Source organism: Lagenorhynchus albirostris, chromosome 19 (assembly GCF_949774975.1).
Source record: "Lagenorhynchus albirostris chromosome 19, mLagAlb1.1, whole genome shotgun sequence".
In the NCBI taxonomy this organism is placed as follows: domain Eukaryota; kingdom Metazoa; phylum Chordata; class Mammalia; order Artiodactyla; family Delphinidae; genus Lagenorhynchus; species Lagenorhynchus albirostris.
The window spans coordinates 6,332,431-6,355,550 of NC_083113.1; the positions used below are offsets into that span (position 1 = coordinate 6,332,431).

Consider the following 23,120-nt stretch of genomic DNA (forward strand, 5'->3'; position numbering starts at 1 on the left):
ACTTTGGGGAAAAAAGAAAAAAATGAACAATGCAATTTACAACAAATTTTTACAGTGTATTGCTCTTTTTAAAGCAATGGTTAGTGACGGAAATTATCATACGGCTTAGTCCTCCAGTCTCAAGACTCCGGGATTTGTCCCTGAGCCTCTGGAACTGACACGTGTTGTCATTCGGCCTCATTCGGCCACCTGGCTGAATGAGAAACAGAAAGGAAAAACTGTTCGGTAGGGTGGCAGCATGAATGGGCCATTCTACACAGGGAAAGTTTTGTATCTTCCATTCTAGTTTGTAATATAGAGCCAAGTCCAGCTCTTCTTTCCTTGAACTGCCTAAATTAATTCTAATTGCAGGAATTGTTCCGGGATGGAACTAGCGCCGCACAGCTACCACTTGGAGACCCACGTTCCCAACCACTGAATTGCTTGAGCCGCAGAAGCGGGACGTGAGAGAAACCCGCTCTCACGCTTTTTATTGAAATCGTTTTCAACTTGTCAGGAGGAAACATCTTAGTTTCAGACACAACTGAAAGCTTTTATCTTAAACCTGTTCCAGATAAGAACTTAAGACGAGCGTTTTCATGGTACATAAAAGTACCGTTACCCGCCCCGCCTCCAGACGCCGGCTGAGCGGGTTAGGGCCCTCCTCCCGCAGCCTCTCATCTGTAGCGCTCCGCCCAGGCCGCGCTCCCGGAAGTTCCGCCTCTAAGTCTGCGCGTGCGCAATTTCTTACAGAACCGGAAGTTTAACTCTCGGAACGACGATCGCTCTGCGGGGCGTAAATTTTTCTAGTGTAAATCTGTGCTACGTGGTCCCCCCCTTACTCCATCCTCAGGGTCTCGGAGTCACTTCAGACCTAAAATCCCATCACCCGGCCCTCCGCCCGAAGTAAATCCAGACGTCGCCGATACAGGTCGGGTATGTTTTCCTTTGGGTTTGAATTCGTTCTGAGGCTGGTCGGTTCTCTTGGCTTTTCCGCCTTCGGTCCAGGTAGGCACCTTCATTCGCGACATTTTCCTGTTTAAAACCCTTTAGTACCTCCGCCCTCCCCCTCGCCCCTCCATGTAACGTCCTCTTACGCGAGGAGAATGCACGCCGCACACCCCCCCCCTCAACCCCCAGCCTCACCCTCTCAGCCCCTGGAGGGCAGGCGGGTCGCCCCGCAGAGATGTCTTCCTGGTCCTGGGATTCTGGGGAGCCCGCCCGTCTCCTGAGACCCACTCCCTCCCTCCCAGCCCCTCTGCCCTCGCGTCTCCTCGGGTCTGTCCTTCTGCCCCACAGGCCTCCCTTTCGTAGTCAGCCCTTCCTCTCACCCTGCGTTGGGGGAGGTGACCTGGGCCAGCCTAGTGACACCCATAGTTCTATCATCTCAAATTCCACCCGATGGAAAATGGTCTCTTGCGGTTGACGGGCATCTTATTCAGTCTCCATCCCTGTAAATATGTTGGCGAGGCGACCAGGAGAAGCAGAGACAGAGAGACTGAGAGAGAAATAGAACAACTGAGGCAAAAGAATGAGGGAGCATCGTTAGGAACATAGAGGATGCTGAGCGACTTGTAAATAGACTGTAAAATAAAAGCGATTATGCCTTGAAAGGAGCAAGTGAATGAAATAGAGAAGTATATAAAAAGCTGGTTGTCCAGAGTTTGACATAGAGCAGCATAGAGAGAGGGGCTCTGGATCACCGGTAGCGGGCGGCTAACAGTGGTGAGGCCCTTCACACAGAGAGTCGGAGAGAGGATAAAATGTGGACCCATGGCCTTCGTAGCATTATGGTGCTGGAAGAGTATGAGGACAAGGGATGATAAGAAGAGCAGAAGAAGAGGGAGAGCTGGAAGGAAGCACAGCCACTTGCCATGCCAGAGAGTGGGGAGGAAGGGAGAGTAATAGGGATAGAAGGGGTGTAACCTGGAGGGCAGAGAGGGAGCACAGAAAAGGGAAGAAAGAGGCAGAAATACATAGAGATTTAGGACAATCAGGAAGGGTGGAGAGAGAGAACATCAAGGGGGGAACAGGTTGCAGAGTGGGGCAGGACAGGTGTGAGAAAAGAAATAGAGAGGAGGGCAGGAACAGCAGGAGAGCGGAGGGGAAGAGAAAGAGAAAGAAATAGGGAGACCCAGACAGAATGAAATGGAAGCACATAGTAGTGCAGATAGAAGGGGGGAAACTGGATGCAGTCACAGTGTATTCCTCATATGTACAGAATTTTTATTCATCGGTTATATATCTATAAATCTGGAAAAGAAAAAGAAAGTGGGAGGTGTGCTGGGCTTGCTTCCTGTCAGTGGTACTCAATCCAGACTTCACATTAGATTGATAAGGCATTTTGCATATGCGTGTTTTCTACCCCCTGACTAGAGATTTCCCTTCCTATCGTCAGTGTGGTGTGCAGCCTCAGTAGTACTTAACGTGCCCGAAGTGACTGCAGTCTGGAACCCTCACTGAACATCAGGACTCTGAGTCCCCCCATTCCTGAGGGCTGAGATCTGGGCTGAGGGTGAGGGCTGTGCTCTGCGTGGGGCTGGATCAGGGCTGGTCTGTGACCTGCAGGGGATCGTCGGGTCCAGCTGAGGTGCCCGCTGCTGCTGGGTACGTGAGGGCCTCACCAGGAGGGGAGCGAGGTCTGAAGGAAAGGGTGGGAAAACTCACCTGTTGGACTGTGTAGGAGTTTATTGCCCCAAATCCCTCCTGGGACAGTGGGCAGCAGAGGACTGTCTGTTCCACATGCTGAGGGCTTCCCTGTGTGTGTGGTGGTGACTCAGGGAGGGGGTGTGTTGATTCTAAGCATTAAGCAGCCTGTTTCCAGCTTTGAAGATCGACCTGTAAAGACTCACATTGTCTGAGGAAGAAGCCCAGAAGAGGAAGGAGAGGAAAGAAAAGGAGTCTGGAATGGCTCTTTCTCAGGTAAAGTCATATTCTCAGTTGTTTCTTCTGTCTGTCCTTCCTGAAATGCCCTTCTTTGGACTCGCTAATGTCTGACTCTGAACTATCCTGCCTGACACCTGTACATTCACACTCACCCGGGTCCTTCCCTCAGGGCCTGTCATCTACACTTAGATCCCGTCTCCCCATGACCCAGTGACCTGGAACTTGTGAAGAGGCTCCACTGGGTGTAGTCCTGGGCAGGGCTTCACACCCATGGATTGGAGACATGGTGTCAGTGATACTGGACAGCAGGGATTGCTTAGGGCCCCATCAGGATGCACTGTCTGCTCTCTGTAAACCAGGATAAAGAAGCTGCATATGGAAGTCACGTATTAATATGCACAATAGTGGGGTAAAATCTGAAAGATAGACCAGTAAGTGGAAATTCTTTCTGACATTTTCCAGGCAATTGAAGCTAAATGACCGAGTCACTTTGTTCTAATCCTAATGATTGAGAAGGAAATGGAATGGAAATTCAGAAGCAAACTTCAGTGATAATGGGTGTTTTATTGCTTCATTGAATTTAAACTGTGAAATCAACCTAAGTTTCTGACAGTTGGAAATTCTTTAAGTCACTTTCATCACTCCATTCCTCAGAAGTTATCTTTTTTTTTTTTAAAGAAGATGTTGTGGGTAGGAGTTAATTAATTAATTTATTTTTGCTGTGTTGGGTCTTCGTTTCTGTGCGAGGGCTTTCTCTAGTTGCGGCAAGCGGGGGCCAGTCTTCATCGCGGTGCGCGTGCCTCTCACTATTGCAGCACGCGTGCCTCTCAGTATCGCGGCCTCTCGTTGCAGAGCACAGGCTCCAGACGCGCAGGCTTAGTAGTTGTGGCTCACGGGCCTAGTTGCTCCGCGGCATGTGGGATCCTTCCAGACCAGGGCTCGAACCCGTGTCCCCTGCATTAGCAGGCAGATTCTCAACCATTGCGCCACCAGGGAAGCCCAGAAGTTGTCTTTTTACTCTGTGTGTTATATCCTTTTACACACAGAAGTGTTTTTTTTTTTTTTTTTTGCGGTACGCGGGCCTCTCACTGTTGTGGCCTCTCCCGTTGCGAAGCACAGGCTCCGGACGCGCAGGCTCAGCCGCCGTGGCTCACGGGCCCAGCCGCTCCGCGGCATGTGGGATCTTCCCGGACCAGGGCACGAACCCGTGTCCCCTGCATCGGCAGGCGGACTCTTCAACCACTGCGCCACCAGGGAAGCCCATGCAACTGATTTTTGTGTGCTCATTTTTTATGCTGCAACTTTTCTAACGTTGCTCTTTGGAGTAGTAGCTTTCTCTTGGAATCTTTTTGATTTCTACATATAAAACTTGTCATTTTTATATGTAGATACAAATTTTACTTCTTTTTCAGTTTGGATAACTTTCAATTTTTTCTTGGTGTCCAGTGGCTCTGTCTGGGACGTTCAGTAGTTTCTTGAACAGTAGGGTGGAATGTGCATCTTTCTCCTTTTTGTTGTAATCATTTAGCAGTGTGAACTTCCCCTTTAGTACCGCTTTCACTGTTTGTTAGAAATTTTCGTATGTAGTCTTTTTGTTTTCATTCAAGTATTCTTACATTTTCCTTGTGATTTCTTCTTTGGTGATTGCTTCTTTAAGAATGAGCTGTGTAATGTCCACATTTGGCAGATTTTCCTGTTTTGCTTCCGCTTTCTATTTGTAATTTTATTTCCTTGTGTTTAGAGAAGATACTCTTTATGATCTCAGTCTTCTCTAATTTGTTCAGATTTGTTTTGTGGGAGATGTGGTCTGTCCTGGAGAATGTTTTATGCATGTTGGGGAAGGCTGTGTTTTCTGCTGCTGTTGTTGGGTGGAGTGTTCTGTACATGTCTGTTAGGTACAGTTGTACTGTAGTGTTTTTCAAGTCCTCTGTTAACTTATTGATCTTCTTTTTCTTTCCATGTGTAGGTAAACCCAGGATACTGAAATCTGATACTAATATTGTGCTATCTATTTCTCTCTTTATTTCTGTTAAGATTTGCTTCATTTTAGGGCGAGCAATGTTGTTAGATGTATACATATTTATAATTGTTCTAGCTTTGGGTAATTTTACCCCTTTACTGTTATATAATGTATTTTGTCTCGTGTTTGTGTACTTATTTTGTCTGATATAATGTAGTCACCCCTGCTGTCATTAGGATGGAATTTTTTTTTTCCTTTCACTTTTCGCCTTTCCATGTCCTTGTATTTGTGAATGTTAACAGTTCCAACTCTGACACACTCTCTCTGTGTTTCTTGTTCTCTGTTTTCCTCCTGTTACTTCCTCTAGTGGTCCCTGCTCAGGCACACTGTACAGTGATGAAAGGCAGGAGCCCTGGCCAGCCCCCTTCACTCCACTGTAACTTCAGAGAGAATGCACTATTTCCTTCTTCTTTTGTTTTTTAATTAAAAAAATTTTTTTTGGCCGCACCCCGTGGCATGTGGGATCTTAGTTCCCCAACCCCGGATCCAACCCATGCCCCGTGCAGTGGAAGCATGGAGTCTTAACCACTGGACCACCAGGGAAGTCCTGAGTGTTTCCTTCTTATTTTCTTCTTATCGTATGATTTGGTGAAGTGTTCTTGCTTAATTACATTTTTTCCATATTCTTATTTGTCATGACTTTTAATTCTCCAGGAATTGTTAACTTTATTTTTGTGTTAATTTGTTTCTTAATCTGTGGAAATTATGCATAATACTAATAAAATGTATAATGTTGCATCAATGTTTTATTAGTAGGAAAAACAAACATTTTATGGCTTTTGTTAATGCCTGCTTATGTATGTTTAAATGGAGAAAAATGGTATGTATATTTTTGAATATAATTATATTGAGATTGCTCTTAAAGTATTCTGTTTGTTTCATGTTAGTACCACTTAGTAGAGTTGATACTTTTTCATCTCGCCAAAAATTCTGATATTCAAATGAATAAAAATGAGTAGTAAAAAAAAAGCAAAAATATGTCCTGAGACAACACCCCTCATTGTGACTTTTGTTTAAAGCCACTGTGGCCTTTGTCATTTCTGAACTCACAGTTTATACCCGTAACTCATCTAGATATTGAATATCACTTGGTGTTTTTTTTTTTTTTTTTTTTTTCGGTATGCGGGCCTCTCACTGTTGTGGCCTCTCGCGTTGCGGAGCACAGGCTCCGGATGTGCAGGCTCAGTGGCCATGGTTCACGGGCCCAGCTGCTCCGCGGCATGTGGGATCTTCCTGGACCGGGGCACAAACCCGTGTCCCCTGCATCGTCAGGTGGACTCTCAACCACTGCGCCACCAGGGAAGCCCTCACTTAGTGTTTAAAACATAATGTGTAATGCTTCTGCATAGACAATGAATTATTGAATTTTATTTGTATGTATTATATTTCATATATTGTCCACAAATATGAAAAAAAATCCACATTAATTGTAAGATATCATAATTTTATGAGAAAGCATAAGAAATAAAACTTAGAGATGTACAATTTGCTCTGAATCCCTTTACATAGATCTGTCAGAATACATACTTCAACTGAATTGATCCTTACTCTTCTCTTGTCATTTGGTGTGAAAATGAGAACTCTCCTCAGGGTCCCTTGGTGAAATGTGTTTTCATTTCAGGGACCGTTAACATTCAAGGATGTGGCCATAGAATTCACTGAGGAGGAGTGGGAATGCCTGGACCCTGCCCAGAGGGCCTTATACAGGGATGTGATGTTGGAGAACTACAGGAACCTGATCTCCGTGGGTGAGGATAATTTCCCTCTAGATGTTGCTATCTGCCCTTGGATATCTTTGCATTTTCCCTTCTGTGCCTCTTGGGAGCACCTGTTTTTCTTGACTGATCTAAAATGCCTGCTGACCGAGATACTAAAACCTTCAGGATACAGCATCAGGAGTTTAAATTTTTATTTAGTTATTTACTTTATGGCCTCAGTGCACAGCACAGCATGTGTGATCTTAGTTCCCCGACCAGGCCTCAAATTTGCGGACCCTGCAACCCTGCATTGGAAGCACGGTGTCTTAACCACTAGACCGCCAGGGAAGTCCTGGCATCAGTTTAAACCTAACTTTCCTCAGATGATCTGCCCACTTCATGATACATTAAGAGATGTTTTAGAGCTTACATATTTACAAAGTTCATCGGAAATTTTGGACATACCCACTTCCATGTTTCCTACCCATGTACTTTTGAGATAGGAGTTGTAGTAAGTGAGCTGCATTTCTGCGTTTTCTTTTTTTTTTGAATTTAATTTTATTTATTTTTTTATACAGCAGATTCTTATTAGTCATCCATTTTATACACATCAGTGTATACATGTCAATCCCAATCTCCTAATTCATAACATCACCACCCCCACCCCCCGCTGCTTTCCCCCCTTGGTGTCCGTACGTTTGTTCTCTACATCTGTGTCTCAATTTCTGTCCTGCAAACCAGTTCATCTGTGCCATTTTTCTAGGTTCCACATATATGCGTTAATATACGATATTTGTTTTACTCTTTCTGATCTACTTCACTCTGTATGACAGACTCTAGATCCATCCACGGCTATACAAATGACCCAATTTCGTTCCTTTTTATGGCTGAGTAATATTCCATTGTATATATGTACCACATCTTCTTTATCCATTTGTCTGTCAATGGGCATTTAGGTTGCTTCCATGACCTGGCTATTGTAAATGGTGCTGCAATGAACATTGGGGTGCATGTGTCTTTTTGAATTATGGTTTTCTCTGGGTATATGCCCAGTAGTGGGATTGCTGAGTTATATGGTAATTCTACTTCTAGTTTTTTAAGGGACCTCCGTACTGTTCTCCATAGTGGCTGTATCAATTTAAATTCCCACCAAGTGTGCAAGAGGGTTGCCTTTTCTCCACACCCTCTCCAGCATTTGTTGCTTGTAGATTTTCTGATGATGCCCATTCTAACTGGTGTGAGGTGATACCTCATTGTAGTTTTGATTTGCATTTCTCTAATAATTAGTGATGTTGAGCAGCTTTTCATGTGCTTCTTGGCCATCTGTAAGTCTTCTTTGGAGAAATGTCTATTTAGGTCTTCTGCCCATTTTGGGATTGGGCTGTTTGTTTCTTTAATATTGAGCTGCATGAGCTGTTTATATATTTTGGAGATTAATCCTTTGTCTGTTGATTCATTTGCAAATATTTTCTCCCATTTTGAGGGTTGTCTTTTCGTCTTGTTTATGGTTTGCTTTGCTGTGCAAAAGCTTGTTTCATTAGGTCCCATTTGTTTATTTTTGTTTTTATTTCCATTTCTGTAGGAGGTGGATCAAAAAAGACCTTGCTGGGATTTATGTCAAAGAGTGTTCTTCCTATGTTTTCCTCTAAGAGTTTTATAGTGTCCGGTCTTACATTTAGGTCTCGAATACATTTTGAGTTTATTTTTGTGTATGGTGTTTGGGAGTGTTCTAATTTCATTCTTTTACATGTAGCTGTCCAGTTTTCCCAGCACCACTTATTGAAGAGACTGTCTTTTCTCCATTGTATATCCTTGCCTCCTTTGTCATAGATTAGTTGACCATAGGTGCGTGGGTTTACATTTGGGCTTTCTATCTTGTTCAATTGATCTGTATTTCTGTTTTTGTGCCAATACCATATTGTCTTGATGACCGTAGCTTTGTAGTATAGTGTGAAGTCAGGGAGTCTTATTCCTCCAGCTCTGATTTTTTCTGTCAATACTGCTTTGGCTGTTCAGGGTCTTTTGTGTCTCCATACAAATTATAAGATGATTTGTTCTAGTTCCGTAAAAAATGCCATTGGTAATTTGATAGGGATTGCATTCAATCTGTAGATTGCTTTGGGTAGTATAATCATTTTCACAGTATTGAGTTTTCCAGTCCAAGAACATGGTATATCTCTCCATCTGTTGGCATCATCTTTAATTTCTTTCATCAGTGTCTTATAGTTTTCTGCATACAGGTCTTTTGTCTCCCTAGGTAGGTTTATTCCTAGGTATTTTATTCTTTTTGTTGCAATGGTAAATGGGAGTGTTTCCTTAATTTCTCTTTCAGATTTTTCTTCTTTAGTGTATAGGAATGCAAGAGATTTCTGTGCATTAATTTTGTATCATGCAACTTTACCAAATTCATTGATTAGCTCTAGTAGTTTTCTGGTGGCATCTTTAGGATTCTCTATGTATAGTATCATGTCATCTGCAAACAGTGACAGTTTTACTTCTTCTGTTCCAATTTATATTCCTTTTATTTCTTTTTCTTCTCTAATTGCCGAGGCTAGGAGTTCCAAAACTATGCTGAATAGTAGCGGTGAGAGTGGACATCCTTGTCTTTTTCCTGATCTTAGAGGAAATGCTTTCAGTTTTTCACCATTGAGAATGATGTTTGCTGTGGCTTTGTCATATACGGCCTTTATTATGTTGAGGTAGGTTCCCTCTGTGCCCACTTTCTGGAGAGTTTTTATCATAAATGGGTGTTGAATTTTGTCAAAAGCTTTTTCTGCATCAATTTGAGATGATCATGTGGGTTTTTTTCCTTTAATTAATTAATTAATTAATTAATTTTATTATTTTTTTTGCGGTACGCGGGCCTCTCACTGTTGTGGCCTCTCCTGTTGCAGAGCACAGGCTCTGGACGCGCAGGCTCAGCGGCCATGGCTCACGGGCCCAGCCGCTCCGCGGCATGTGGGATCTTCCTGGACCGGGGCACGAACCCGCGTCCCCTGCATCGGCAGGCGGACTCTCAACCACTGCGCCACCAGGGAAGCCCTCTTTAATTTATTTTATTTGTATTTATTTTTGGCTGCGTTGGGTCTTTATTGCTGTGCGTGGGCTTTCTCTAGTTGCGGCAAGCGGGGGCTACTCTTGATTGTGGTGCACAGGCTTCATTGTGGTGGCTTCTTTTGTTGTGGAGCACGGGCTCTAGTCGTGCGGGCTTCAGTAGTTGTGGCACACGGGCTCAGTAGTTGTGGCTCACAGGCTCTAGAGCGCAGGCTCAGTAGTTGTGGCACGTGGGCTTAGTTGCTCCACGGCATGTGGGATCTTCCCAGACCAGGGCTCAAACCTGTGTCCCCTGCATTGGCAGGCAGATTCTTAACCACTGCACCACCAGGGAAGCCCAGTCATATGGTTTTTGTTCTTCAATTTGTTAATATGGTGTATCACAATGATTGATTTGCGTATATTGAGGAATCCTTGCATCCCTGCGATAAATCCCACTTGATCATGGTGTATGATCCTTTTAATGTGTTGCTGGATTCTGTTTACTAGTATTTTGTTGAGGATTTTTGTATCTGTGTTCATCAGTGATATTGGTCTGTAATTTTCTTCTTTTGTAATATCTTTGTTTGCTTTGGGTATCAGGGTGATGGTGGCCTCATAGAATGAGTTTGGGAGTGTTCCTTCCTCTGCAATTTTTGGAAGAGTTTGAGAAGGGTGGGTGTTAGCTCTTCTCTAAATGTTTGTTAGAATTCACCTGTGAAGCCATCTGGTCCTGGACTTTCATTTGTTGGAAGATTTTTAATCACAGTTTCAAGTTCATTACTTGTGATTGGTCTGTTCATATTGTCTATTTCTCCCTGGTTCAGTCTTGGCAGGTTATACCTTTCTAAGAATTTGTCCATTTCTTCCAGGTTCTCCATTTTATTGGCATAGAGTTGCTTGTAGTAGTTTCTTGGGATGCTTTGTATTTCTGCGGTGTCTTTTGTAACTTCTCCTTTTTATTTCTAATTTTATTGATTTGAGTCCTCTTCCTATTTTTCTTGATGAGACTGGCTAATGGTTTATCAATTTTGTTTATCTTCTCAAGGAACCAGCTTTTCGTTTTATTGATCTTTGCTATTGTTTTCTTTGTTTCTATTTAATTTATTTCTGCTCTGATCTTTATGATTTCTTTCCTTCTGCTAACTTTTGGTTTTGTTTCTTCTTCTTTCTCTAGTTCTTTTAGGTGTAAGTTTAGATTGTTTATTTGAGATTTTTCTTGTTTGTTGAGGTAGGCTTGTATAGCTATAAACTTCCTTCTTGAAACTGCTTTTGCTCCATCCTATAGGTTTTGGATCATCATGTTTTCATTCTCATTTGTCTTTAGATATTTTTTGGTTTCCTCTTTGATTTCTTCAGTGATCTCTTGGTTATTTAGTAACGTATTGTTTAGCCTCCATGTGTTTGTGTTTTTTGTGTTTTTTTCCCTGTAATTGATTTCCAATCTCATAGCATTGTGGTCAGAAAAGATGCTCGATTTTAATTTTCTTAAATTTACTGAGGCTTGATTTGTGACCAAAGATGTGATCTATCCTGGAGAATGTTCCATGCGTTCTTGAGAAGAAAGTGTAATCTGCTGTTTTTGGATGGAATGTCCTATAAATATCAATTAAGCCTCTCTGGTCTATTGTGTCATTTAAAGCTTGTGTTTCCTTCTTTATTTTCTGTTTGGATGATCTGTCCATTGGTGTAAGTGAGGTGTTAAAGTCCCCCACTATTATTGTGTCACTGTCGATTTCCTCTTTTATAGCTGTTAGCAGTTGCCTTATGTATTGAGGTGCTCCTATGTTGGGTGCATATATATTTATAACTGTTACATCTTCTTCTTGCATTGATCCCTTGATCATTATGTATTGTCCTTTCTTGTCTCTTGTAACATTCTTTATTTTAAAGTCTATTTTATCTGATATGAGTATTGCTACTCCAGCTTTCTTTTTTTTTTTTTTTTTTCTCCAGCTTTCTTTTGATTTCCATTTGCATGGAATATCTTTTTCCATCCCCTCACTTTCAGTCTGTGTGTGTCCCTAGGTCTGAAGTGGGTCTCTTGTAGTCAGCATGTATATGTGTCTTGTATCCATTCAGCAAGCCTGAATAATTACGGTAATTATTGATATGTATGTTCCTGTGACCATTTTCTTAATCGTTTTGGGTTTGTTTTTGTAGGTCCTTTTCTTCTCTTGTGTTTCCCACTTAGAGAAGTTCCTCTCACATTTGTTGTAGAGCTGGTTTGGTGGTGCTGAATTCTCTTAGCTTTTGCTTGTCTGTAAAGCGTTTGATTTCTCCATCAAATCTGAATGAGATCCTTGCTGGGTAGAGTAATCTTGGTTGTAGGTTTTTCCCTTTCATCACTTCAAATATGTCATGCCACTCCCTTCTGGCTTGTAGAGTTTCTGCTGAGAAATCAGCTGTTAACCTTATGGGAGTTCCCTTGTATGTTATTTGTCATTTTTCCCTTGCTGCTTTCAATAATTTTTCTTTGTCTTTAATTTTTGCCAATTTGATTGCTATGTGTCTTGGCATGTTTCTCCTTGGGTTTATCCTGTTTGGGACTCTCTGTGCTTCCTGGACTTGGGTGGCTATTTCCTTTCCCATGTTAGGGAAGTTTTCGACTATAATCTCTTCAAATATTTTCTTGGGTCCTCTTTCTCTCTCTTCTCGTTCTGCGACCCCTATAATGCGAATGTTGTGTTTAATGTTGTCCCAGAGGTCTCTTAGGCTGTCTTCATTTCTTTTCATTCTTTTTTCTTTATTCTGTTGTGCAGCAGTGAATTCCACCCTTCGGTCTTCCAGGTCACTTATCCGTTCTTCTGCCTCAGTTATTCTGCTATTGATTCCTTCTCGTGTATTTTCCGTTTCAATTATTGTATTGTTCATTTGTTTGTTTGTTCTTTAATTCTTCTAGGTCTTTGTTAAACATTTCTTGCATCTTCTCGATCTTTGCCTCCATTCTTTTTCCGAGGTCCTGGATCATCTTCATCATCATTACTCTGAATTCTTTTTCTGGAAGGTTGCCTATCTCCACTTCATTTAGTTGTTTTTCTGGGGTTCTGTCTTGTTCCTTCATCTGGTACATAGCCCTCTGCCTTTTCATCTTGTCTATCTTTCTGTGAATGTGGTTTTTGTTCCACAGGCTGCAGGATTATAGTTCTTCTTGCTTCTGCTGTCTGCTCTCTGGTGGATGCGGCTGTCTGAGAGGCTTGTGCACGTTTACTGATGGGAGGGACTGGTGGTGGGTAAAGCTGGCTGTTGCTCTGGTGGGCAGAGCTCAGTAAAACTTTAATCCGCTTGTCTGCTGATGGGTGGGGCTGTGTCCCCTCTCTGTTGGTTGTTTGGCCTGAGGTGACCCAACACTGGAGCCTACCCAGGCTCTTTGGTGGGGCTAATGGTGGAGCCTGGGAGGGCTCATGCCAAGGAGTACTTCCCAGAACTTCTGCTGCCAGTGTCCTTGTCCTCACGGTGAGACAGAGCCACCCCCCGCCTCTCCATGAGATCCCCCAACACTAGGAGGTACATCTGGTTCAATCTCTATGGGGTCACTGCTCCTTCCCCTGGGTCCCAATGCACACACTGCTTTATGTGTGCCCTCCAAGAGTGGAGTCTCTGTTTCCCCCAGTCCTGTCAAAGTCCTGCAGTCAAATCCTGCTAGCCTTCAAAGTCTGATTCTCTAGGAATTCTTCCTCCTGTTCCCAGACCCCCAGGTTGGGAAGCCTGATGTGGGGCTCAGAACCTGCACTCCAGTGGGTGGACTGCTGTGGTATAAGTGTTCTCCAGTTTGTGGGTCACCTACCCAGCAGTTACGGGATTTGATTTTATTGTGATTGCGCCCCTCCTACTGTCTCATTGTGGCTTCTCCTTTGTCTTTGGATGCGGGATATCTTTTTTTGGTGAGTTCCAGTGTCTTCCTGTCGATGATTGTTCAGCAGTTAGTTGTGATTCCAGTGTTCTCTCAAGAGGGAGTGGATTTCTGCATTTTAACTGTTCCCTGTGTATTCAGAAGGAGGCAAGCAGTGGGTAAGTTTCTGAAATATTTTTCTAGACCCCTCAGTAGTGTCCTCAATCCTTAGCTGAATAAAGAACCATGATTCTGGAAAATCCACAGCAAACCATGTTTCTTTTTTCTCAGGTATAGGAATCTCTGTTTATCATCCGAATATTTTACCCGTATTGTAGCAAGAGGCAGAATGCTGGGCTGTGGAGTGACATGAATGCAGCTTGGGGATGTATCAAAGTGTGAACACAGGTCAGATCTCAGAAAGGCAGAGGGAGGCCTCATTATTAATAGTGTTTGGCAACTGTGCCCTAGTCAGACAGTTATAGGGCTCTGTCCTTCAACACGTAAAATGTATTCTTTCACCCTCCAGTGGGTCTGCTGCTCAAACAGACACAAAAGCACAATTTTTATCATGATCTACGACACTCGCCATCTAGCTCCTGTGAACTTGCTGTTGCTTGTCGTTGAGGAGCATGAGGCAGGCTGTTTTATGAAGGTCCCTTGCCCTTTCATCTCTCCTTCAGCGCATGGTTCCACTGTATGCTCAGTTGTCAGTCCAGTCATCGATCCCTGAACATTTCCTGCTTCCGTCCCCATTTGATATTTTTAGGAAGCCTCATGAGAAGATGGGAAAACACTGGCTGCTCTTTGATTCCATCTGGCACCTCAGAACCTGCATTGATCTGTCTCAATCCCTGTCTTCTTGTTTAGATCCCTGAGCCATTTCTTTTTAAAAAAATTAAAAAAATTTTTTTTGGCTGTGTTGGATCTTCATTGCTACACGCAGGCTTTTCTCTAGTTGCAACGAGCGGGGGCTACTCTTTGTTGTGGCGTGCGGGCTTCTCATTGTGGTGACTTCTCTTGTTGCGGAGCACAGGCTCTAGGTGTGCAGGCTTCAGTAGTTGTGGTGCGCAGTCTTCAGTAGTTGTGGCATGCGGGCCCGGTAGTTGGGGCTCACGGGCTCTGGAGTGCAGCCTAGGTAGTTGTGGCACGCGGGCTTAGTTGCTCTGTGGCATGAAGAATCTTCCCAGGCAAGGGCTCGAACCCATGTCCCCTGCTTTGGCAGGTGGATTCTTAACCACTGCACCACCAGGGGAGCCCTGTAATATTTTTCTGCTATGTACAAATCACTTCAAGCTATGTAGTGGAGTGGTCATCATGGATGTGAGAAAGTATCAACAGAGCCTGACTGATAAGTCTTTCCAGGTTTTTTTTCTGATTTTGAGGAATGCCACAAACCCATGTCTCAAAGTTACTAGAATTCCATTTTATCCCCATTCTCAATAACAATTGTCACCTCTGGTCTTTTTAATGAGAGCTATTCTAAGAGGCATGATGTAATATCTCATTGTGGTTTTTGTTATCATTCCTCCTGAGGGCACCTCTGAAAATTGGGAGGCTTCCTCCAGTTCAGTCTCAATGTGATTTAAGAAAGGACTCGGGAGTCAAAGGCCAGCAAATTGTCATGAACTTTGCTACACTTTTCGGTTTAGTGTTTTCGGGATAGGTAGTTGCTTGAGTGGTATCGCTTATTAACTCGTTTGCAGAGTTCTCCCAAAGGCTTGTATGTTTATATATTGTTTTAAACTTGGGTTCCACATATGTTAATGAGTGCCTCTTGTTTACTTTTCTGCTATCCGGCTGATATCACTCCTCATTGGTTTCATTTTTCTCCTTGCAAAGCTAATGTTAAAAAATATAATGGTATGATTTCTAATAATTTGAGGGGTAGGCTAATTTTAATGTTTGATCTCATGGAGTGTTAGCATGAAATTTTGATATTCTAAAGCCAATACATTTTTTGTTTAAAGTATATTTATAGTTAATATTTTAGTAGCATTCTTTCTTGTGTTCACATTCTTAACTAATGTAATTATATCCTTAAAATGCTCAGACTTTGGCTGTTAATATAACTAGAGAATATTTCATTTATTAATATTTAATTTTGATTTACAGATGATATAACATTTCAGAATGTTTTCTGCTTCTTCATGGGCACATAATTTTGTAGGAGTTATTTAGAAAAATATTTTCGTTATATCATGGACATTTTATAGCAATTACTCTATTACCACGAAAATAGTGTCAGGGCTCTTTTATATCAGGCAAATTAGATTTAAAGTTATAGATAGGGGCTTCCCTGGTGGCGCAGTAGTTGAGAGTACGCCTGCCAATGCAGAGGACACGGGTTCGTGCCCCAGTCCGGGAAGATCCCACATGCTGCAGGGCGGCTGGGCCCCTGAGCCATGGCCGCTGAGCCTGCGCGTCTGGAACCTGTGCTCTGCAATGGGAGAGGCCACAACAGTGAGAGGCCCGCGTACCGCAAAAAAAAAAAAAAAAAAAGTTATAGATAAATTTAATATCATATTACATGCTTCATAGATAACCGCCATCCACAACCACCATCAGTGAGCATTACGTTAAATTATAGTAGTACCGGTCAGGGATTGCTGTGGTCCTCAGGAACTGTAATTTTTCTCCACAAACTCCGTTGATTTTTCAGAATTATTCTTCTTTCCTCTGTGTCTTTGCCACTGGATTAGTTTCTACCCTAGAGCATTGCATGTTTGAGATTTGAGCATTTACTGCTTTTCCCCTTACATACTCTTTTGCCTCAGCAAAGTACTTTGCTGATGCCTTCCTGCTGCTAGAACTGTGGGCTTAGTGTAGTGTAAGAGTGTTGGGAGGGAGGGACACAGCCAGTCTCTAAGATGTGTTTTTTATTCTGACATACCATCTCCTAGAATCGCAGCATCAATTCAGCTGTGTTTCAATGACAGTGCACACTTGGTGAGCTCAGAATGTTTCTGAAAAACTTTGTTCCCATTTGCCAGTTCCCACAGACAATTACAAGTTCCTAATGAATATCGCTAGAGTGTAGTAGAGACTTTCCCTTTTTTATGACCCCTGAAGGCAGTCGGGGGTTCACATGGAGGAAACAGAAAACTCAGAAGTCTCACACTGGTTAGTGATGTTAAATATATTTTCTTTTTCCTACTTTTATTCTGTATATTGATTTTAGTGAAACGTCTCTTACTCTTTTTGCCCGTTGTCTAATTTCGCAGACCCGTTCCATCAGGGCAAGCCAAGGGACCAATTTTGGCAGATAAGTTGTGAGTGGAAGTAATGAATTTCTCATCTCAATCACTGAGTCCGTATTTTTAATAAATCACAATATCACACCTAAGAATTCTGATTTTACAGATATACCCAGAATGTATGTAAACATTTCTCCACATTGACATGCTGTAAAAAAATTGTGAATAGGAGCATTTTTTCCTAGCCAGAACTTTTAACTCTTGGTACTTTAGTCTGGTGGGCTGCTTGGGTTGAGGGTCATCTTAAGAATATGTTTTCTCACACTGTAAGTCCGGATGCACATCCTGGTTGTCTCAGTAGTTTCTTTGTCTGTTGAGTTCATGTACGTAATCCTCTTGAGTCTACTTCCTTTCCTTGAAAAATCTTGATAATTTTCCTCAAGCCTTTTCAAAGGAATAAGTACTGTTAGATGGCTTTGAATAGTGTATTTTTTATAGTAAAGCTCAAAAGTTATTTTGGTTGAAAAGATATATTATTATTCTGTTATTTTTATTATATTATCTCTTTGTCTGTATTATATCTTGTATACCTTATTTTTGCAATTTGTTCCCGACAATATTGTATCTGACCATAATTAAATAAATTTACAAGTTGCTCATTCTTCATTACATGTATGCCAGAGCCAATGAACTGGATGTTTAAGGTCCCTGCATACGTAGGGAGTTGCTCATTTATTGGCTGTTCATATAACTGGAGAATGTTTCATTTATTGATAATTAATTTATTTAATTTTGATTTCCAGATGGTGATCTTACAGATGTTTTATGCTTCTTCATGGGTACATAGTTTTATAGGAGGTTTTTAGAAATATTTAGTTGTTTTAAATGTTTTATTGGGACTTCTCTGGTTGTCTAGCAGTTAAGACATCTTGTTCCCAATTCGGGGGGCATTGGTTTGATCCCTGGTCGGGGAACTATGATCCTGCATGCCACATGGGCCTGGTCAAAAAAAAAAAAAATTTATCAAATTCTTCATTTTCTCTGTGTTATATTTGTTTCCCAGTTCTAAAGTGGCAGTCATTTAGATTATTCATTAGATAAGCTAGTTTTGGTTTATTTATTGTTACAATATATTTTTGATTCTTTAGTATTTATTCATGTATAATAAGTATTCTGAAAATATATATACATATATACACACACACACACACACACACACACACATATATAGTTTAATATCCTTTTCTCCTCGAGTAAAGATTACCAGTATGTTTACTGATAATTGGTATGTGCTTTGGTTGGCATCATGGGTGAAAACTACACTTTGATAGCTAACAGCAGTTTTTCCAATGTGAGTATTTTTGTCATAGGTTGTTTAAAAGTGCGCCATAAAATTACTGGAATTACCTCTGATGACTTTAGCTTTAGTAAAGAATCATTCCTATTGTGTTTCTTCAAATTGTAATATCATGGTTGGTGAGGTTCATAACTTTGCTTGATAGAAGTATTATTTGGTTTAGTATGGCTTATTTAACCTGAAACATTTATTCATGAATTGTAATGAATGGGATACTTACGGTTCTTTATATCTTGTAGATATTTCTTACATGCATGTGATCAAGATATTACAACTGAAAGCAAATACTGATAGAGGAGAAGTATTCCAAACCGTGATGTCAGAAAGACATGAAAGGAATGAAATGAAACATTTTTACCTCAGCGATGTTCAAGAAAATATGTATGATTTAGTGTCTCAGAAGAGAGATGAAGAAAGTGATTACAACCAAATACCTATAACCCATAACGAAAATCTCACTGAGAAGGGAGATGAACATGTTAGAAGTGTTGCAGGAATCAAGCCTATTGAAAATAGGCTGGCATTAAGCTTTTGGGTTGAACTGCATATATTTAAAAGTGAAGAGAAGATTGATGAATTTATTCAAGTGGACAAGGATATCAGGAGTAGTGCCTCATTTTCACCACTTGAAGGAACTTCTTCTAGTGTGCAAACCAACATTTCTAGTACACATGTGAGTGGTTTTATGCGTCCTTCAGTAGTGACACAAGAACAGGAAGCACACAGGGAAAGATCTTACAAATGTAATCTGTGTGGCAAAACCTTCCTTCAGGGATCATATCTCGAAAGACATCAGATCTTCCATACAGGAGGGAAAGTACATAAATGTGATGTATGTGAAAAAGTCTTTACTCACAATTCATACCTTGCAAGTCATCAGAGAACTCATACCGGAGAGGAACCTTACAAATGTAATGAGTGTGGGAAAATCTTTCATTACAGCTCAGAACTTGGAAGACATCAGTTTCTCCATACAGAAGAGAAATTACATAAATGTGATGTATGTGAAAATGTCTTTATTCGAAATTCATTCCTTGCAAGATATCGGAGAAATCATAATGGGGAGAAACCTTATAAATGTAATGAGTGTGGCAAATTCTTTAATCAAAAGGCATACCTTATAAAGCATCAGAGAGTTCATAATGAAGAGAAGTCTTACAAATGTAATGTGTGTAGCAGGGTCTTCAATCGAAATTCAAATCTTGAAAGTCATCAGAGAATTCATACTGGAGAGAAACCTTACAAATGTAATGAGTGTGGCAGGTTCTTTTCTCAAAAGCCAAACCTTGGAAAGCATCAGAGAGTTCATACTGGAGAGAAACCTTACAAATGTAACGAGTGTGGGAAAATCTTTCATTACAGCTCAAAACCTGGCAGACATCAGTTTCTCCATACAGAAGAGAAATTACATAAATGTGATGTGTGTGAAAATGTCTTTCCTCAAAATTCATTACTTGCAAGATATCAGAGAAATCATACTGGGGAGAAACCTTATAAATGTATTGAGTGTGGTAAGTTTTTTAGTCGAAAAGCACACCTTAAAAGTCATAAGGGAACTCATACTGGAGAGAAACCTTACAAGTGTATTAAGTGTGGCAAGCTCTTTAGTCGAAAAAGTAACCTAACAAGACATCAGAGAATTCATACGGGAGAGAAACCTTACAAGTGTATCGGGTGTGATAAGTTCTTTAGTCGAAAAGCACACCTTATAAGACACCAGACAATTCATACTGGAGAGAATCCTTACAAACGTGATGAGTGTGCCATGGTCTTTAGTGAAAAATCACACCTTGTAAGTCATCAAAAAATTCATACCGGAGAGAGCTGATACAAATGTAATGGGTTTGGCAAAACCTTTTATCACATCTCAGCCCTCACTCAACACCTGAGAATCCATACAGGACAGAAATTATATTGGGTTGCCCAGAAGGTTCAGTTTTTTCCGCAAGGTGGCTCTAGGAGCACTTAGTTGTCTTTAACTTCATTCAAACAATGTTGTTAGATTTTATGTGACAGCTGCGATATCAGCGTGCATTTTGAAAAAAGACATAAAAATTGGTGAATTTTTGTGTAGCCATTTTAATATTGAAGATGGAAGGAAAAAAGCAACAATTTTCAGCATATTACTCTTCATTATTTCAAGAAAGGTAAAAACACAACCGAAACGCAAAAAAAGATTTGTGCAGTGTATGGAGAAGGTGCTGTGACTGATCGAACGTGTCAAAAGTGGTGTGCGAAATTTCGTGCTGGAGATTTCTCACTGGGTGATGCTCCACGGTCAGGTAGACCATTTGAAGTTGATAGTGATCAAATTGAGACATGAATTGAGAACAATCAACAGTATACCACGTGGGAGATAGCCGACATACTCAAAATATCCAAATCAAGCGTTGAAAATCATTTACACCAGCTTGGTTATATGAATTGCTTTGATGCTTGGGTTCCACATAAGTTAAGCAAAAAAAAAAACCTTGACCGTATATCTGCATGCGATTCTCTACTTAAACATAATAAAAAGTTCTGTTCTTAAAATAAATTGTGATGGGTGATGAAAAGTGGATACTGGGGGCTTCCCTGGTGGTGCAGTGGTTGAGAGTCCGCCTGCCGATGCAGGGGACACGGGTTCGTGCCCCGGTCCAGGAAGATCCCACATGCCGCGGAGTGGCTGGGCCCGTAAGCCATGGCCGCTGAGCCTGCGCGTCTGGAGCCTGTGCTCTGCAACGGGAGAGGCCACAACAGTGACAGGCCCGCCTACCGCCAAAAAAAAAAAAAAAAAAAGTGGATACTGTACAATCATGTGGAATGGAAGAGATCGTGGGCCATGTGAAGTGCACCACCACCAGCCACACGGACAGCTAGTCTTCATCCAAAGAAGATGATGTGTCTACAGTGCGATTGGAAGTCCTCTATTTTGAGCTCCTTCCAGAAAACCAAACGATTAATTCCAACAAGTACTGCTCCCAGTTAGACCAACTGAAAGCAGCACTCCATGAAAAGCATCCGGAATTAGTCAACAGAAAACGCATAATCTTCCATCAGGATAACGCAAGACCACGTGTTTCTTTGATGACCAGGCAAAAACTGTTACAGCTTGGCTGGGAAGTTCTAATTCATCTGCCATATTCACCATGGCGCCATGGATTTCTGTTTATTTCGGTCTTTACAAAATTCTCTTAATGGAAAAAATTTCAATTCCCGGGAAGACTGTAAAAGGCAACTGGCACAGTTCTTTGCTCAAAAGATGAAAAGCTTTGGGAAGTTGGAATTAGGAAGTTTCCTGAAAAATGGCAAAAGGTAGTGGAACAAAAGGGTGTATGTTGTTCAATAAAGTTCTTGGTGAAAATGAAAAAAATGTGTCTTTTATTTTTTCTTAAAAACAGAAGGCACTTTTTGGCCAACTCAATATAAATGTGATGAATTTGGCAAAGTCTATAGTTGAAATTCAGACCTTGCAATTCATCTGAGAATTCATAATGCAGAAAAATCTCTAAAAGGTAATGAGTGTTGGAAAGCCTTTTGTGAGATCTCAACCCGTACTACAAATCAGGTAATAAATACAGAGGGGAAATCATATTAATGTGATATATGTGGAAAGGTCTTCGTTCAAAATTGACACTTTAGGGACATCCCTGGCGATCCAGTAGTTAAGACACAAATGTAATGCGTGTGGCAAGGCTTTTACCCAAAGATCACAAGGTGGGACATACTGGAGCGATACCTTATAAATGAAATGAGGGTGACAAAACCTTTTCTTGACTTCAAGTATTAGTTAACTGCAGACGGTCCATTGAAAAGAAACCCTTCAAATGTATGAGCAGAGGCTTTATCCAGGCCTCACAATTCACTAGATTTCTCAATGTATATCTTTGAGAGAAAGCACACAAAGCAGTATGTGTGCTAAGGCTTGTACCTGAAGATCAACGCTCTGAAACAGAGAATGTATTTTGAAGAGCAACGTTTCAAATGTCATGAATGTTGTAAAAATTTTCATCAGCTATCCGCACCTTTGTTGTAATGTGAGCATTGATACAGGTCAGAAACGATAGATATTTACTGAACATGGAAAGAAATTGACCCAACAGTGCATCCTCAGGGTCCACCAAAGAACTCATATTGGGAGGGAATCCTTACTAATGTAAGGACTCCCTTACATTAAGTAAGTTTTTTGAATTAGGTACATTTTTTGAGCAATTCTTAACAACAGATAACATATCAGAGAATCCATACTAGGAATAAATGTCTTATTTGTCCAAGGTTAATGTGAGATACTGTATGCTGCAGAATCATTGCAAGTGACAATAGGTTAAAACGTATGACATGATGTTTGTAGTACCAGAAGGAGGACATATGTAGAAGTATGCCAGTATCTTCTCTGTATAAATATGTAATTATTGGAGTTCTTTTGAAAAGACTACATTATATTTATAACCTTTCAACCTGAAGTTTGAAGTCTTGACCTTATGCCTGCATTACAGGTCTTTCATGATAGTCTCTGGGAAGGAATCTATAAAATGAGGGGTCCAATTTGATTAGGTGTGGGTCAGTCACATCCATGTTTCCTGAGAAAACAAGGACGTTGAATTATCAAATTCAATATTGTTTGAATTATCAACAAGGGGGGACAAAAAATAATGTAAAACTGTGACATGATTTATCATGGTAATTCATGTGTCTTTTTAAAAAATTAATTTTTGGCTGTGTTGGGTCTTCGTTTCTGCGCGAGGGCTTTCTCCAGTTGCGGCGAGCGGGGGCCTCTCACTGTCGCGGCCTCTCCCGTTGCGGAGCACAGGCTCCAGATGCTCAGGCTCAGTAGTTGTGGCTCACGGGCTTAGTTGCTCTGCAGCATGTGGGATCTTCCCAGACCAGGGCTCGAACCCGTGTCCCCTGCATTGGCAGGCAGATTCTTAACCACTGTGCCACCACGGAAGCCTCATGTGTCTTTTTGTAGATAGGTCATAGTGGGTTATAGGACAGAATGCTTTACTAACTGACCATGAATAGGTCAGGCAGGACGTTAAGGGAATGGGCTTTTCATGGGAGGAGAGTGACAGGTTAACAGGGACTGATTATGTGGTAGGCAGAATGCATGGGAAAATTTGGTCACTTCCTCCATTGCATG

General features: G+C 41.4%; 3 protein-coding genes across 6 annotated transcripts in view; 2 read left to right on the forward strand and 1 right to left on the reverse strand.

Moving 5' to 3' along the window:
• LOC132509835 (zinc finger protein 525-like) overlaps positions 1 to 23,120 on the reverse strand; it is a 293,110-nt gene that overhangs the window by 119,882 nt on the left and 150,108 nt on the right. The window lies entirely within an intron of this gene.
• LOC132509785 (zinc finger protein 160-like) overlaps positions 1 to 23,120 on the forward strand; it is a 186,542-nt gene that overhangs the window by 43,278 nt on the left and 120,144 nt on the right. The window lies entirely within an intron of this gene.
• On the forward strand, positions 755 to 21,353 carry LOC132509773 (zinc finger protein 160-like). Of its 3 annotated transcripts, XM_060131211.1 has the most exons (4): positions 755 to 915; positions 2,804 to 2,901; positions 6,507 to 6,633; positions 18,241 to 21,353. In XM_060131211.1, exons 2-4 carry the CDS (start codon positions 2,887 to 2,889, stop codon positions 19,827 to 19,829), a joined length of 1,731 nt encoding a protein of 576 aa, XP_059987194.1. In that variant the 5' UTR covers positions 755 to 915; positions 2,804 to 2,886; the 3' UTR covers positions 19,830 to 21,353. The 3 variants fall into 3 exon arrangements, with proteins under 3 accessions (XP_059987194.1, XP_059987193.1, XP_059987195.1); XM_060131210.1 differs by having other exon boundaries at positions 755 to 2,901; XM_060131212.1 differs by lacking the exon at positions 2,804 to 2,901 and having other exon boundaries at positions 755 to 910.